Source organism: Schistocerca piceifrons, chromosome 2, assembly GCF_021461385.2.
Source record: "Schistocerca piceifrons isolate TAMUIC-IGC-003096 chromosome 2, iqSchPice1.1, whole genome shotgun sequence".
Taxonomy (NCBI): domain Eukaryota; kingdom Metazoa; phylum Arthropoda; class Insecta; order Orthoptera; family Acrididae; genus Schistocerca; species Schistocerca piceifrons.
Genome location: NC_060139.1, coordinates 435951983 through 435970183, shown reverse-complemented (window position 1 = coordinate 435970183; position 18201 = coordinate 435951983). Strand labels below are relative to the sequence as shown.

Sequence of the window (18201 nt, the reverse complement as noted above, 5' to 3'; positions counted from 1 at the left end):
TTACAGCTGGGCTATGTTGGACTTGGGTTGGTAGACAACGATGTGCATATAGGTTAGGTAGTTGTGTTGCCGCCAAAACACGTTAAAGGACGGAGAAATTCGGGAAAATTTCGAAAAAACTGCGTGTAGTATATTAAAAGGAGTGGTTTTGTGGTGGCAGATTATGAAAATGAGGCTAACAATAGTCAGACGAAGAAATAATGACGTTAAAACCTGTGGGAAGCGGCTAAAAATTGTAAGTGATGTGGGAAAAACGGAAATGGAAATAAAGCGAAAGTTATTAGAACTGGCCGAAATGGTTGTTTAAAAGGTGAAAGGAACTGTTTGTGAACTAGAAACGGTGGATATTATAGCGGCGGTAGTGCTGAAAGCGGCAAAAAAAATTTTTTTTTTTGGTTATGGTTTGGAAGTGGGTTACGTATTATTGAGTATATAAAGGTGGGATAAAATAGTATAGCAGATTACGGTAAAAAGGAGAAGGTGAATACAAAGTGAAACTACTGGCAAAAACAGAAAGAGGAAAATAAGACGACAGAAAAGATTTCGAAATGCAACAGTGACAATAACAAACGTAATTGTTGGATTTAAATTAATGATGTCAATATAATAGAGGGAAACATTCCATGTGGGAAAAATCATATATAAAAACAAAGATGAGGTGACTTACCGAACGAAAGCGCTGGCAGGTCGATAGACACACAAGCAAACACAAACATACACACAAAATTCTAGCTTTCGCAACCAACGGTTGCCTCATCAGGAAAGAGGGAAGGAGAGGGAAAGATGAAAGGATGTGGGTTTTAAGGGAGAGGGTAAGGAGTCATTCCAATCCCGGGAGCGGAAAGACTTACCTTAGTGGGGAAAAAAGGACAGGTATACACTCGCACACACACACATATCCATCCACACATACAGACACAAGCAGACATATTTAAAGACAAAGAGTTTGGGCAGAGATGTCAGTCGAGGCGGAACTGTAGAGGCAAAGAAGTTGTTGAAAGACAGGTGAGGTATGAGTGGCAGCAACTTGAAATTAGCGGAGAAGAGAGGATATACTGAAGGGCAAGTTCCCATCTCCGGAGTTCGGATAGGTTGGTGTTGGTGGGAAGTATCCAGATAACCCGGACGGTGTAACACTGTGCCAAGATGTGCTGGCCGTGCACCAAGGCATGTTTAGCCACAGGGTGATCCTCATTACCAACAAACACTGTCTGCCTGTGTCCATTCATGCGAATGGACAGTTTGTTGCTGGTCATTCCCACATAGAATGCATCACAGTGTAGGCAGGTCAGTTGGTAAATCACGTGGGTGCTTTCACACGTGGCTCTGCCTTTGATCGTGTACGCCTTCCGGGTTACAGGACTGGAGTAGGTGGTGGTGGGAGGGTGCATGGGACAGGTTTTGCACCGGGGGCGGTTACAAGGATAGGAGCCAGAGAGTAGGGAAGGTGGTTTGGGGATTTCATAGATAATAGTGACCTATTCAAAATTTGAAAATAATAGTGGTATCACCAACTGCTGTTGAGGAAAAGTAATGTTAGAGGAGGATATCCTGTTACACTACTTACAGCATAACCTGCAGAAAAATATGGTTCCTTCAAAACTTTAAATTCGTTAATGGACTGAATTAATGGTCTCAACTTTAAAATTTTGTCAGATAATTATGATGTACGAATCCATATAAGCCATATGCTAAATAAATAAAGAAATACTCACTCTCACTGTGTGATAGTACATTGTCAGAAAATTATGGTGTACAAAAGCTAGTCCACAGGACTGCCTGGGTGGTATTTTTGCTGTATACCTCACTGCTCTTTTCTGAATTTTAATTTTTTTTTTAGGTAGCCAGCTTGTGCACTTGTTTTTATGTGATCAAAAGCAATGTTATTACGTTTAGTTGCTCTAGTGATTTTATTTATTTCTATTTTTAGGTTGTAACTATGGAGTAAGTCCAACAGTGTCTTAGTGTCGTCTGTTCTTTTCCTCATGTCTGTGTTCAAATGCCCCTATAACTATTAAATAAACACATTTTTTAAACTCTTACATTGGACTTTCTAGCTGTTCAAAGAATGTTCTCATGTCACCATTTGGTGATCAGTACAGGCCTAATACACAGTGCATCTTCTATGGAATTTTTATTCCCACCACTGCAGTTTCGAAGCTCTGTTCTGCAGCATATTTTGTGATATTTTGGATGCTTTAATTAATCTGTAGCTAGAGAAAATGACAATCCAGCTGTAATGTTCTGCAAAAGCTGGTTACATGAGTGTGAATCTCCACTTAATTTTCTTTTAGCCTATGCTGTGTTTCTGCTAGAATGTTTGACTTATAGCCCTGCAACATCACTCCTCATCCATCTGCTTTACAGTTTATGTGCTAAACATCCTGATGAAGTATTTTACCTGTTTTCCCTAAATTTAATGATTCCCCTTCTTGTGATGCACTAAGTCATTTACTAGCTCCTCATGTTGTTGTTGCACTATACTGAATTTTTATTTCTTTGACCCTAAAACTGAACCATCTCTTTAAATTGTGTTTTAATTCCCAACAATATTTATACACTAGTAACTGAAATTAGTATTTTCACTCACACTTTTTAATGAGCTCTATATCGGCTTACGCATTGTCATAAAAGGTCCTCAGTGTGTGTGTGTGTGTGTGTGTGTGTGTGTGTGTGTGTGTGTGTGTGTGTGTGTGTTGGGGCTTATGGGCGCTCAACGTCGAGGTCATCAGCGCCCTCACTTAATGTGACAGGCCTCCTAGGTCTCGGGCACCTACCCTGACTGGATGGTTCTAGTGCTGCTGTTTTAGGTCTCCCAGGCCTCAGGCATATCCACAGTGTGGTTTCTGTTGCTGTCAGCTCCTGTGTTCAGTGGCTGCCCTTGTTCGCCTGCTGCTGTAACTGACGATCCTTCAGTGTTTATTTTTGGCATCAGTGAATATGCCATTTGCTGTTCTGTGCAGGATAGGGGGAGATGTAGTATGGGCATAGGGGGGGGGGGGATACAATCCAATTTCTTGCATTTTGAAGCCTTTTTCAGTAGCTTGAGGTAAGGTCTTGGGTTCTGTACACAAGGTGCAGAATGATTGCACAATTTTTTGACTTATAAGAAATTTTTCCTTTTCATTTAAGTGCATGCCATGTCTGTATAATGTTCTCTTGCCATACCATCTATTGCAAGGAAGTATGCGTTGAGAATGACCTGGTAGATTCTAGTATATAAATTATAGTGTTAGTTCTTTACTTCTTCATTTAAACATGAAAAATAAGCAAGATCATATCTTTTAGTGCTACCCATAACAAGTATTAGATATTTATGTAAACCATACAGTGTCTCTTGCAAGAAATGAGGGTCTTTATTGAGTTTGTTTCAGTAGCTATCATTTGATCCTGATATTAGAAAATGCACTGAGTATCTACCAACCTGCCAACTGTCCAAAACATGAGACAGTTTCTGGTGATTGGTGTGAGTATGTTCAACAAACTACCTGTTGAATTGCAGAACCTGCCACTGGACAACTTCAAGAAACAAATTGCTGAAGGCCTAAAACAATGCCCACTATACTCGGTCCAAGAATTCTTTGATTGTGAAGAAAGTGAATGGACAAGTGAACATGACATAGTCTATATACATCACCTGTATAAAGTTTGGATGTTATTCTGTGATTCACTATATTGTAAATCACTTGATTGTAACTTTGACGCAGTCTGTCCAGCCATGGCTGGTCAATGAGGAAGACCTGGTAATAAATGGGATCATTCCTGCGGCAGTTTGTTACTACTTTGCCCATTGTGACTCCTAGTTTCACATAACTTGTCATCTTAACATTTTGCTCATACTGTAAAATTTCAGCAAATTCTCTTTCATGGCTCTCAGCATTGTATTATTATGTCACAACTATTTTTCTTTAAGGCTATTTTTGCACTTTCATTTGATTACTCAAGATTTAGGCCTACTGCCCTCTCACTGTCCTTGTATATTCACCATGTTTAACCTTCCTCACTTCTGTTCACATTCCTGTTTTCTTCTTTTTGGGCATTTGCTGGAATTTCTGTTTTCTGGTTTGTTCTGCTCTGTATTTTTCGCTGTCTGTCATTTCTTCTGTGGAAATATTCAGTTTCTTGAAGTCTTGATGGTTTCCTTTACTCAGTTGGTTTTCACTGTACCAGTTGTCACTATGTTAAAAATCAATTTGGTCAGTATATTTTCGTTCATTTTATGCATGTATCCATAGAACTTTGCCCTTCTTTTCCTGATGTTGTTTATAATTGTGCCTGTCCATTCATACAGTTTTTTTTGTCAGTCTCTTTATCCAAATCCCCTCTCTCTGAAACGGCCTGTAGATCTTTCTCAGAAATTCCCTCTCTTGTTCTTTCATCTCCTTGACTTTTGTTCTTTCCTTGATTACTGTTGTTTCTGAGGCATCCAAGGACTCTGGTAAGACTACTGTACTTAAGTGTCTTAATCTGGGATTTATATAAATACTTCTTTTGTTGTAATGGTCCCATATAAGTCTGCATGCTTTTTTTAGTTCTGTGATCCTTTCTTCATTGGGTGTCAAGTTCAGTCCTGTTTTCTATATATGTAGATGTATGGTAGATTCTAGTATATAATTTATAATGTTAGTTCTTTACTTCTTCATTTAAACATGAAAAATAAACAAGGAATTTGAAAATTTCTACTTGTGTTATCTTTCCATATTTCATTAACACTGGGTGTGAGTTGTGGATTTTGAGTCCATATACTGGATTCTTTCATGGGAGATTTGTAGTCCTGTTTTGGATGAGATTTCATGTAGTGTTTCTAGAGATTTTTTGCCTCTTGTTCTGTTATTTGTTGTGATGGCTATATCATCAGCAAAGGTCAGACATTTTATGTTGATGGTTCTATCATTATGTCTCCCCATCTTTACTCCGTAGATCCCTTTGTCCAATGTCTTGATTATTTTCCCCAAAATGGAGAAAAATTGAATGGCTGACAGGCCATCACCCTGTCTCAATCCATCTTGATTTCCAATAGTACCGAGATCTCTTCCATAAACTTCACTTTGGAGGTTGTATTTCTTAATGTTTCCTTGATTAACTTTTTGGTATTGTTGTCCACCTTCATTCTTTCAGTGTATTGAAGAGTGGTTATCTATCTACTGAGTTGCAAGCCTGCTTGAAGTCGATGAATGTTACTGTGGTGTTCCTGGACTTTATTGTTGTTAATATTGTTTTCAGGCATCAGATCTGTTCGCTGCATGAGCTTCCCTTTCTTAACCCTGTAAAGGGACACCATCCTCTAGTATTACCCTTCCCCAACAGAAGTAATCAGTACCAAAAACATATTTTTGAATTTTGAATATGTTAATGTTGTCTCAAACAATGGAAAAGCCAGGATGAAATGTAACAGTATTATGAAAAGGAAAGTTGCTACTCACCATATAGTGCAAATGCTGAGTAGCTGATAGGCATAACAGAAAGACTTTTTGTTGTGCCTATCTGTGGCTCACCATCTCCGCTATATGAGTAGCAACTTTCCTTCTCATAATATTGTTAATATTGTCTCAGATATTTTCCTAAAAGAATTTCATATGATTTTGTACATGGTGTATTATATTTCAGGCTAAAATCTATAAAAATAAATTACTTTATTTTTGTTGTAACAATCAATATGTACTGGCTCTGTATGTACAGTTAAAATAATTTTTTTTAGAAACTGTTTGAAATTACGGAATATTTGGGACACTTAAAATTTCTATAATTATTTACACAATTTGGCACTATGTATTATGTTAATTTCAGGATTCATTGGTAAAATGATAACATAAGTTATTGTAAACCCTTTGGAATATTGTTAGTACCGCAGAGGGAAGTAGTAGTGGGCATGCCTCTGATGTGATTGGACATTGTAATAAAATGTGGCAAAAATGTTTTGTGGTGAAGTTTGAGGTGTGTATCATTGTTTAACACAAGAAAAACAATGTTCAATATACCATGTCTTATTATGGACATTCTCCATCAAAAACATAACACGTAATGTGTAATCCAGGGTGCTGCTTCTTGATGCTGCCGTAGGTTCATTTTGATGCTACTGCATTGGCACATGGTATTTATGCAATGGATTTAATAAGTTTGAGTGTTCCTGTTCACTATACATTATATTTCATGCAGTAGATGTTCAGCAGCAAACTTAAAAAGTCTGACTACATGCTGTTGATACACAATTCAGTCTAAGACTGACTTACGGTGGCATTCAAATCACCTCTATTTATATGATTTTAAACATTTAATGTCACTGTTACACACTGAATTTTGCATATTAACAATTAAAGTTTTTACATACTAACAATTAAAGTTTTTACATACATCTTCCCAAATTACATAGAAAATTACATGGAATTACAATGAATAATTTCATACAAAGACAGGAAAGAATCTGTTTCTATCAAGACTATAAATTACATGTTTTATCATTGCAACAATATATTTCATTAATTTGCATATATTATTTTACTGACTTAAAGGAAATCACCCTATCATTTACAGGTGAACAGAGTGATTAGTTTTATTCAATGAAAGGCCTAGGTTCAATTAATTAAATTTTGTACAAGGAAAATTTTACATTTCTATGTAGTTGTAATTGCAGTTCTCTAACACCAATCAGACCATAAGCATGTTTGATTCTGACTGAAAAATCATCCTGTCATATTTCTGTTAGGAGACTAAACAATTTCTGATTTAAAAAAGATACAAATAGCTGTCTCTCAATGACATGAAATATTGGAACTTTAATCATTAATTACTCCAAAATCACAACAGCAATTTTATTCATACCAAGTGCCTGTAATTTGTATTGTGAGTAAATTATGATGTTATGTAAGTTTTTAATCCAATATGTTTCCTTCAGTCTATATACTGGTGAGACACAATGTAAACAATGTCAAAGCAACAGTTTAAATTAGTTAGTAAATTGCTGCATGAAGAATCTTTGGTGTATCACATCCCGATAACCGGAAACATGTTTCCTTGAATTCTATATACTGGCAAGACACAATGTAGACAATGTCAAAGCGACAGCTTAAATTGGTGTAAATTACTAGTATTACATATATGCCCTCTTTTGTAGAGTGAAGATGAGACTGTAATAGGATACAGGACCCGAAAAGGGGTTGTGGTGTTACAACATGCCTTTATTTTTGGGAAGAGCAATGTAATTTTCGGCTTTGTTGACATGTAGATTGGAAAGACAGTTTGATATAGAAATATGTGAGAAAATAAAATTTTCGAGTAAAACGAAAATATACAGCGCAGGCTCACTTCAAATTTATTAGGTCAATTGGAACCATGAGAACATATAATGTCAAAAATTCGTCTTAAAGAATCAGCCCCTAGACCTGAAGAACTGGAACCAAATATGAGAAAAGAAGATATGTAAAAAGTTTATTGTAAATCTTACTCCTCTCAAAGCTTATTAAATGAGTTAACCATAAAGACAGTGATAATTAACAAATGATGTGATGGAGGGTTAGATTACAACCCTCCTTGGAATCCTCCTATTTGTGGATCTACCTGTCCCTCTAGCCAATTTAACACAACTTTGGATAGAATTTTGTGTCACAAGCAGTAGTGAAAGTCCTCTGCAGTTATAATGGTCTGTTTCATATCCTTTCCCATAGAGCATCTATATTGTGGCTGACTTCCATTCTTCTGGTACCTTTTCTGTTTCCCAGATGTTTTTGATTACTTGCCACACTTGCAAGATGAGGCCCTGCACTTGGGACCAGCAATGGTGGAGTTGACTTCTGCATTTAAACATCAATTATTCTTCAGCATTGTATCACATTTGTCTTTTAAGCTATGCATCGCATCAAGTAACAGAAAAAAATTCTTTTGTGTTGAATTTTAGACTTAATTCATCTTTACAACAATTTTGACACAATCAGTACCAGCACAACTGTAACGGTGTTCCACTTTGCATTTTCAGGGTGTGTATGACCCAAGACAACCGGGAGATCCAGGAAAAACCCGGGAATTTTTTAGAATTCTGGGAATTTTACATTGTTTTAGTTTTCAGTTAAATTTTTGTAATTTTGACTGGTAAGAACTGATACTCTAATAAAGGATATTACTGTACCCTGCTACTGCAGAATAATACTGCAGAAATAAAACATGAATGAGAGAAAAAATGAAAATAAGACTTAAATTGAAAAGGAAATGCACCTTATACAACAACGAAAGACAGTGCTCATACAAGCGTCTGCCAACAGCAAAATGTGCCAAAGGCTTTAGGAAGACTGTCCAATAATCTATAACAATAAATTGCCTGTGATGAGCATGACATCACAAATGTTTATGTTGAATTTGTTTTAGCAATTACGAATAGCACATGTGCAGTTGAGTCGCATATGAGTCGTACCTCCTCCTGCTTCTGGCTACAGAAATGTGGCTTTTGGCTGTGTAAGCAATCACAGCAAGCAGCTAGATGCTACCAGGGAAAATTTTATTGGTGTACCCAAGCTGCCAGATTCACGCATGCGCAACAGGCCTGGATCTAGGAGGAAGGGAGCGGGGGCAAACTGAGGTATCTGACCTGGGTGGCAATTTGAGGGGGGGGGGGGGGGGATGCCAAATTCATATTCTTGAGGAAGAAAACCTTGTTTCACAAAGCACTTAGTATCCAGTGCACATTGGCCAATAGATTAATTTATATGATCTTGAAACACATCCTTATTGGTTTTTGAAAATTTTGGACACATACTAAGTTGATTTCTGAATGAATCATAAGTTGATTTTTGAATGCATGCATAATGTACATGATGTCTCTGTCAGGGGAATCCTCATTGCATCTAGAAATAAACTTTCCTGCAGGTGAAATGGGACAGGGCTATAAGAGCTGAGCGGAGTAAAGCAGAATGGATGAATGCCAATTGCTGTCTAATGATGTGATTGACTTGGTTTATGAATGATCAGCATTGTTTCAATTATTAATGAAATGCATAGGGCACGGCCGACTTCCTTCCCCATCCTTCCCTAGTCCGATGAGACCGATGACCTTGCAGTTTGGTCTCTTCCCCAAAACAATCCAATCCAATCCAGAGTGGATATAAACAACTAACAGGAATAACAGGTAAGAAATATTACAAATGGCTCTGAGCACTATGGGACTTAACTGCTGTGGTCATCAGTCCCCTAGAGCTTAGAACTACTTAAACCTAGCTAACCTAAGGACATCACACACATCCATGCCCGAGGCAGGATTTGAACCTGCGACCTTAGCGGTTGCGCGGTTCCAGACTGTAGCACCTAGAACCGCTCAGCCACTCCGGCCGGCAGGTTAGTTTAAATGGCTGTTCAACAAACGTACCACAAGATACTAAATGGTTATGTACAGCTTCCAGAAAATGAATATTATCTTCTTGGTGTATCCAAGAAAATGAAATTTTTGCAGAAAATTTTTGGCCAGATTGCTACACTAGTAGGGGCAAGTTGTACAGTCCCTAGGTAACAGCTGCTTAAATTCTGTTCTGAAAGTAGCATGGAAAATGCACTGTATGAACGTGTAACAATACCTAACGAGAGAATAATCGCATGATAACAAAACTGATGATTCTGACAGTGTTTGTGAAGCTAAGCAGTGAATAAATTTTGACAATGGCAGGAACAGTTACAGAATTAGTGATGACAAGATTGTTTGTTAGAAGGGGTAAGGAGAAGAAATGAGGACATCACACAAATTATGGAAGAATATGACGATTTCAAATTTATACAAAAATTTCGTACTACTACTTTTTGATCTCATGCTTGAGAAACTGGAGTGTATGAATGAAATGTGGAACTATTTCCTAACTTAAAGCTTTTTTCTTGTAGTATGCCTAATAGGCATTCCATATTGGTACTTCATGAATTGTAGTCTGTTGTTTTATGAAAATGACCATTTGTGCCAAAACAGTCTCATTTATTTGGTGTCTGTTACAATTGCTGCAATATTAGAAATGCCTATTTTGTTTTATCTAGCAGACAGCGACAAAGTAGATGTAAGCTGATTGAGAAACTACACCAGTCTTGGGTAGATTTGTATTAATAGCTTTTTTAGTATTAGACAACAACATTTCAATTTTTCATGTAGCAAAACGTTTGACGAACTTTGATAAGGTAGTAGATTCTTTCACAGAAAGGAAAGCACACCATGTAAAGCTGTAGCAAGATTAGAAAGAAGAAAATGCTAGGAGCTAAGGATTGAAGAAATGTATACTGTCTTGCTTGTCTCTTGTCTTTACTGGTTTTATGTAGCCTCAGATAAATAATCTCATCCAGTATTAATTGTGAGGTCTTGTTTTTAAACTGTCCAACTGGGAGCAGGAGAGGTACCACAGGGCATTTTAATTTCCACTGTCCTGAATATACGAATAACTTGTCTCTCATTTCCTTGAACACATATGTTTTTTGTATTAGACTTTTCAGAAAGATGTGCACTACAAAATGAACATATTTTTCAAAATTTGATTTTTTTAAAACTCAAACGCTCTTGGGAGGGGGCTGGGAGGGGCATGGAATTGCCCCCTCCAGGGAGGGAGGGAGGGACAGAGAGGGGCGGGAGAGGTGCGGAATTTCCCTGGTTTGGAAATATCGTAGATTTGGGGCGGATCCCCAGAGCAGTCTGAGTTATAGTGGGAAAGTGTGTAGTCTCCATGTACCCATGTTTACATTTAGTAATTTTACTGTTTCCTCTTTGTGTACTGCTCTCACGTCAAGATAAGTCCCTGCAGTTGCACTATCCTCTGTGTCCTTGGTGGCTCAGACAGATAGAACGTCTGCCATGTAAGCAGGAGATCCTGGGTTCGAGCCCTGGTAGGGGCACACATTTTCAACTGTCTCTGTTGACATATCAATGCCTTCATGTGACTAGGGGTATACAAATGGCTCTGAGCACTATGGGACTCAACTGCTGTGGTCATAAGTTCCCTAGAACTTAGAACTACTTAAACCTAACTAACCTAAAGACATCACACACATCCATGCCCAAGGCAGGATTCGAACCTGCGACCGTAGCGGTCGTGTGGTTCCAGACTGTAGGGCCTTTAACCGCTCGGCCACTCTGGCTGGCTAAGGGTATACATTTCATTGTAATTTCATATAAATTTTGTTTTCTAGAAGCAGCACAGAACCATATAAAATATCTGCTGGCAGTCAAGCAACAATGAATCAGCTTGTGTGTTGTTAGTTGCAGCTTTCTGGGCTTTGTAAAGGAAAACAGTGTGCAGAGTTTCATGTACGTAAGTGTAATCTAAGTGATGTCAGTTTGCACATATATTCTTTGACTATTGTTGAAATGAAGAAGCAGAAGCTTTGCCTGATTCTTCTGTAATTTATGTACATGCCTCTTACTTTAGCACCTATGTAATGATGTAAAGTAATGGTGGAAATGTAACAAGATAGTCTTCAGTCAAACAACTTCATAAGATAAAATTCTGAATTTCATACTTCTTTAGCCATCTTTCTTCTGCAAACTGTATGTGGGCAATGCTTCCATTAATAAGTAATAATTATTCTGGAATCTTCTTGTTGTCTCCATTGCTAAAAATAGTACCAAGCTTATGTTTTCTGTCTCTGGTCCAAATACATATCTTCCCCCTCTGTAATTAGCATTGTTAGTTCATACATCTCTGTTGCTTACTAAATGAATGTACTCAGTGTGCCATGAGAGGGATTTTTCTAACGTAAAAAACCACATGTGTGTGCTAAACACACTTTTACACTTGACTGGTGGCTTGCTCTGTGTAGTGTACACCCAGCCTACTCAGGAGGGACCTATGGTTTTATACTGAATAGTGTAGTAATAAAACTCCAAGAGGAACACAGAATTGATGAGCCATCTCATGTAATCTCTTGACCTATCACCAGATCAGAGAGTTCTGGAAATGATAAACCAATGTGCAAGCTATGCATTCACATTACATGCAATATTACTGGCCTTACGTATTTCATCCAGGCAAAAACAGTGTGTGGAGTGATCTCTGAATTTATGAGAGAAAAGTTATTGGTGCCAACATGATGGTTACATTATTATTTTGGAAGAAAATTGCAAAGTGAAGAAGTGATCTAAGGCAGTACAACAAAAACCAGTTTGTGCCAGAGAGGAACATAACACTACAGAAAAAAAATATTTACAATAAGTTACCAAAAGAAAGTAAAGTAAAAAATGATCTTAAAAAATTTAAAGCAATATTAAAAGAATGTGTATTAATGCATTGCTTCTATAGTCTAGAAGAGTTCCTCAAAAATCTTTGAGAGACTAAGAAAATTAATGTTATGTGTTTAAGCCACATACTTTATTATTTACAAAAATATTGCTTAAATATGACTACCTACTTGTAACATGTAAAGACTGTAATCATTAATACTGTATACGTTTGCTCATATTTTCAATTGTAATTTTCTAACTAAAGTCAGAGATGAAAAAAATGTATTCATTAACAAATGTAAACATAAAGATAAATTTACATCGACATGTCTGATGTCTGATGTGCTATGCTGTACATGTAAGACTTACAGGACCAAATAAATATGAATACAAAGACAAAAAGAAAAAAGTACAACTTACCTCCTTGCTGAATAGCTTCATACTGTTCTCATGGATCTTTTTTTGTGGTACTTTTGAAAGAAATGAGAGTATATCATTGCTGTCTGTTGAATTACATCCCAAAGATGCTGCCAATTTTAATGTATTCTTGCGTGGCTCATTTGTGAATGCCCAAGGACAAAATGCTGCACCACTCTGAATAATTGCCTTATGGAAAAGACCTGTAACCAGGTGAGGATATTATTAATGCCAATTAGTACCTGTCTCATGCACTATGGTGTAGAACAAGTCAGGTCATGAGCTACTAATAACACTTTTCTTAACAGATGCACATTACCCAGTTGAATTTGAATGTGTCAAACAGTGAAAGGTATCTATGTAACCGTAGCAAGTACATCATTCTTTTCCTCTATGAATGGTACAAATTATTTGTAGAACTTTCTGTGTCAGCTATGTGATATCATTGAGCGCGCACACACACACACACACACACACACACACACACACACACACACACACACACACACACACACACACATATATATATATAAAAAATAGAGGGAAACATTCCACGTGGGAAAAATGTATCTAAAAACAAAGAGTCTGTAACTTACCAAATGAAAGCATTGGTACATTGATAGAGACAAAAAACACACACACAAATTTCAAGCTTTCGCAACCCACGGTTGCTTCATCAGGAAAGAGGGAAGGAGAGGGAAAGACAAAAGGATGTGGGTTTTAAGGGAGAGGGTAAGGAGTCATTCCAATTCCGGGGACGGAAAGACTTACCTTGGGGGGAAAAAGGGACAGATATATACTTGCACACACGCACATATCCATCCGCACATGTACAGACACAATCAGACATATATAAAGGCAAAGAGTTTGGGCAGAGATGTCAGTCGAGGCGGAAGTACAGAGGCAAAGATGTTATTGAATGACAGGTGAGGTCTGAGCGGCAGCAACTTGAAATTAGTGGAGGTTGAGGCCTGGTAGGTAACGGGAAGAGAGGACATATTGAAGAGCAAGTTCCCATCTCTGGAGTTCTGATAGGTTGGTGTTAGTGGGAAGTATCCAGATAACCCGGACGATGTAACACTGTGCCAAGATGTGCTGGCCGTGCACCAAGGCAGGTTTAGCCACAGGGTGATCCTCATTACCAACAAACACTGTCTGCCTGTGTCCATTCATGCGAATGGACAGTTTGTTGCTGGTTATTCCCACATAGAAAGCTTCACAGCGTAGGCAGGTCAGTTGGTAAATCATGTGGGTGCTTTCACACGAGGCTCTGCCTTTGATCGTGTACACCTTCTGGGTTACAGGACTGGAGTAGGTGGTTGTTGGAGGGTGCATGGGACAGGTTTTACACCGGGGGTGGTTACAAGGGTAGGAGCCAGAGGGTAGGGAAGGAGGTTTGGGGATTTCATAGGGATGAACCAAGAGGTTACAAAGGTTAGGTGGATGGTGGAAAGACATTCTTGGTGGAGTGGGGAGGATTTCATGAAGGATGGATCTCATTTCAGGGCAGGATTTGAGGAAGTCATATCCCTGCTGGAGAGCCACATTCAGAGTCTGATCCAGTCCCAGAAAGTATCCTGTCACAAGTGGAGCACTTTTGGGGTTCTTCTGTAGGAGGTTCTGGGTTTGGGGTGATGAGGAAGGGGCTCTGGTTATTTGCTTCTGTACCAGGTCGGGAGGGTAGTTGCGGGATGCGAAAGCTGTTTTCAGGTTGTTGGTGTAATGGTTCAGGGATTCAGGACTGGAGGTGTATGTTAAACCATCAGTGTCAAAGGAGTACTATATTACACAGATCAATGCAGCCACTAATACTGAGCACACAACTGACTATGTGCTAATATCTTTGTAATGTCAGTACACACTCTGACTTCAAACAGGTTGACAAAATTACTGTACAATATTTCGAACCATGTAAGATTTCTCAATGAAATGTTAACTGACCTATTTCCACACTTCAAAGCAACACGTAGACAATTCTGTAGATCTCCAGATTTTACCTAGTATTCCCACATAATATATTGTTAGTATCTTTTAAATAAACACTATATATATTCTGCTTTTTTTCCTAGGCAATATTGAATTTTCCTGCTGTAAACAATAGTGACATACTATCCAGCATCAAATTCTGAGACTATGTTTAACTGTTTATATGTAGTAACTGTAGTTTAACAGTTTATATGTAGTTGATCTAAATGATTAATGGAAAATCTCATGTAAGATGTGAAACAAATACTAACAAAGATTTTTGCAAAAACAGACATAATGTCTTATGGGATAACAGCAATCAGTGATTTTATAATGTTACTTTAAATCCGTCTTGATAGCAAACTTTTTTATTATTCATATGACCGGTTTCGGTTCATGTGAAAGTTGCTGAATTGGACGGGTTACTCCTGTAACTTAAATATCAGATCTGAAGATGGTTCTGTATGAACCGAAACCAGTCATATAAATAATAAAAAAGTTTGCAATCAAGACGGATTTAAAGTAACACTAACAAAGAGATAGAGGGGCTGGCCAGTACTTACCTCAGCTCAGTACAGCTGATAGATACACATAAAACAGAACTGAAAATTTACATTCCTAGCTTTCGGAACTTTGTTCCTTCATCAGGGAGGAGAGAGGGGAAAAAAGGGAAGAAGGGAAAGTGGATTCAGTTACTCACAACCCAGGTTATGAAGCAACAGGGAAAGGTAAACAGGGAGGGTAGCAAGGATGGAGGCATGGTTGTCAGAGGGAAGCCAAAGATATTCTACTGTAGGTACTGTGCCAGCTTCAAACCAAAGAGGATGCATACAGAAGTAAAGAGGTATATAGTATAAAGATAAACACAACTATGTAGGATGAAAAGATGCGTGAATGGCTAAAGAGGAAAGGGAAAGAGGAGAAGACTGAAGAGTGAATGGGAGTGAGGTTGTTTAACGTAGGTTCAGTCCAGGGGAATGGCGGGATGAAGGGATGTGTTGGAGTGCAAGTTCCCATCTCCGCAGTTCAGAGGGACTGGTGTTGGGTGGGAGAAGCCAAATGGCACATACGGTGTAGCAGGTTCCTAGGTCCCTAGAATTATGCTGGAGGGCATGCTCCGCTACTAGGTATTGCGCATCTCCTAGGCAGACAGTTCGTCTGTGTCCGTTCCTGCGCTCAGCCAGTTTATTTGTTGTCATGTCAATGTAAAAGGCTGTGCAGTGCAGGCATGTCAGTTGATAAATGACATGTGTAGTTTCACACGTAGCCCTGCCTTGAATTGTGTGTGTTTTACCAGTAGCGGGGCTGGAGTAGGTGGTTGTGGGGGGATGCATGGGGCAGGTTTTGCAGCGGGGTCGGTTACGGGGGTAGGAACCGCTGGGTAGAGAAGGTAGTCTGGGAATATTGTAGGGTTTAACAAGGATGTTACGGAGGTTAGGGGGGGCGACAAAAGGCACCTCTGGGTGGTGTGGGGAGAATTTTGTCAAGGGATGATCTCATTTTAGGGGTTGACTTGAGAAAGTCATATCCCTGATGGAGTAATTTGTTGATCTTTTCGAGGCCAGGATAATATTGGGTGACAAGGGGGATGCTTCTGTGTGGTCTGGGGGTAGGAACATTGTTGTTGGACTGGGAGGAATGTATTGCTCGGGAAATCTGTTTGTGGACAAGGTCTGCAGGATAGTTGCGGGAGAGGAAAGCACTGGTCAGGTTATTGGTGTAATTGTTGAGGGATTCGTCACTGGAGCAGATACGTTTGCCACGAATACCTAGGCTGTAGGGAAGGGAGCGTTTGATGTGGAAAGGATGGCAGCTATCAAAGTGAAGGTACTGTTGTTTGTCTGTGGGTTTGATATGGACAGAGGTGTGGATGTGAGCTTCAACAAGATGAAGGTCAACATCCAGGAAGGTGGCTTGGGTTTTGGAGAAGGACCAGGTGAAATTCAGATTCGAAAAGGAGTTGAGGTTATGGAGGAAATTAAGGAGTGTTTCTTCACCATGAGTCCAGACCACAAAGATGTCATCTATAAACCTATACCAGGCCAGGGGAAGCAGCTGTTGGGTCTTCAGGAAAGCCTCTTCCATGCGGCCCATGAAGAGGTTGGCATAGGAGGGAGCCATCCTGGTTCCCATGGCCGTTCCCCTGATTTGTTTGTAGGTCCGGTCTTCAAAAGTGAAGTAATTATGGGTGAGGATGAAGTTGGTAAGTGTGATGAGGAACGAGGTTTTTGGAAGATCTTCGGGTGGGCGTTGGGAGAGGTAGTGCTCAAGGGCAGAGAGACCATGGGTATGTGGGATGTTTGTGTAAAGGGATGTAGCATCTATGGTGACAAGAAAGGTTTCAGGTGGGAGAGGAGTGGGAATGGATTTGAGGCATTCTAGGAAGTGGTTTGTGTCTTTGATGTAGGATGGGAGTCTGCGGGTGATAGGTTGTAGGTGCTGGTCTACCAGAGCTGAGATACGTTCGGTTGGGGATTTGAAGCCTGCTACAATGGGACGGCCAAGATGGTTCTCTTTGTGGATTTTGGGTAATAGGTAGAAGGTTGGGGTATGTGGCTCAGGTGGAGTGAGTAAGTCTATGGAAGCCGTTGTGAGGCCTTGTGAGGGACCTTGGATTTTTAGGATTTTTTTGCAGCTCAGTCTGGATGGAGGGAATGGGATCCTGGGTAACAGCTTTGTAGGTTGAGGTGTCAGAGAGTTGACGCAGTCCTTCTGCCACATACTCCACATGGTCAAGTACGACAGTTGTGGAGCCTTTATCCGCCGGGAGGATGACAATAGAGCGGTCTATTTTCAGCTCCTTAATGGCACGGGATTCAGCTGGGGTGATGTTGGGGGTTGTCGGGATGTTCTTCAAGAAGGACTGGGAGGCAACACTGGATGTGAGGAATTCCTGAAATGTCTGCAAGGGATGGTTTTGGGGGACGGGAGGAGGATCCCTTTGAGAAGGCAGTTGGAACTGTTCTAGACAGGGTTCAACACTGGGTCTAGTATTTGGGGGCTGTGTTTGGGTAGTGAAGTGATATTTCAAGTTGAGGTTCCGGGTGAATGAGAGGAGACCTTTAACCAGGGCAGTGTGGTTGAATTTAGGTGTGGGGCTAAAGGTTAAGCCTTTTGATAGAACAGATGTCTCTGGAGGAGAGAAGGATCTGGATGAGAGGTTTAGGACTGAATTGGGACTGGTGATATGTGGCATTTGACTGTGGTTATAGTTGAGATTTGGTCTGTGTGGGGTGTGTGCTGGGATGGGGAGATTGAGTAGGGTGGCTAGGCTAGGTTTGTTGGCTATGAGGGGGGTTTGTTGAAGGTTCTGTTGTGGTTGGTGTTTGTGAGGGATAGGGAGAGGGACCCCACTTCTTAGGTGTTGCACTAGCACTGTGGATAGTTTTTTCAGGTGGTGTGTGGCATGGAACTCAAGTTTGCAGTTGGCTTCTAGGATGATGTCCCTCAGTGTGTTCTCCAAGCAAGGATTTGAGAGGTGGAGGGCTTTGAAGAGAGATAGGAGCTGTTGGGAGTGGTGGTTACATGAAGTAGTGTAGAGATTCAGGACAAGTTGGGTAAGGGCTAAGGATTGAAGGTTCTGGAAGTCCAGGAGAGACTGGTGGAAGGAGGAATTGCACCCGGAGATGGGAACTTTTAAGGTAAGCCCTTTA

The 18201-nt window shown here is 39.7% G+C and overlaps 1 protein-coding gene across 1 annotated transcript in view; it reads right to left on the bottom strand.

Annotated features, from left to right (window-relative positions):
* Window positions 1–18201, bottom strand: part of LOC124776510 (esterase FE4-like) — a 182406-nt gene that overhangs the window by 73870 nt on the left and 90335 nt on the right. Inside the window, exon 5 of the mRNA XM_047251532.1 lies at window positions 12587–12786. Within this exon, the coding sequence (XP_047107488.1) occupies window positions 12587–12786 (200 nt within the window). The remainder of the gene's footprint in view (window positions 1–12586; window positions 12787–18201) is intronic.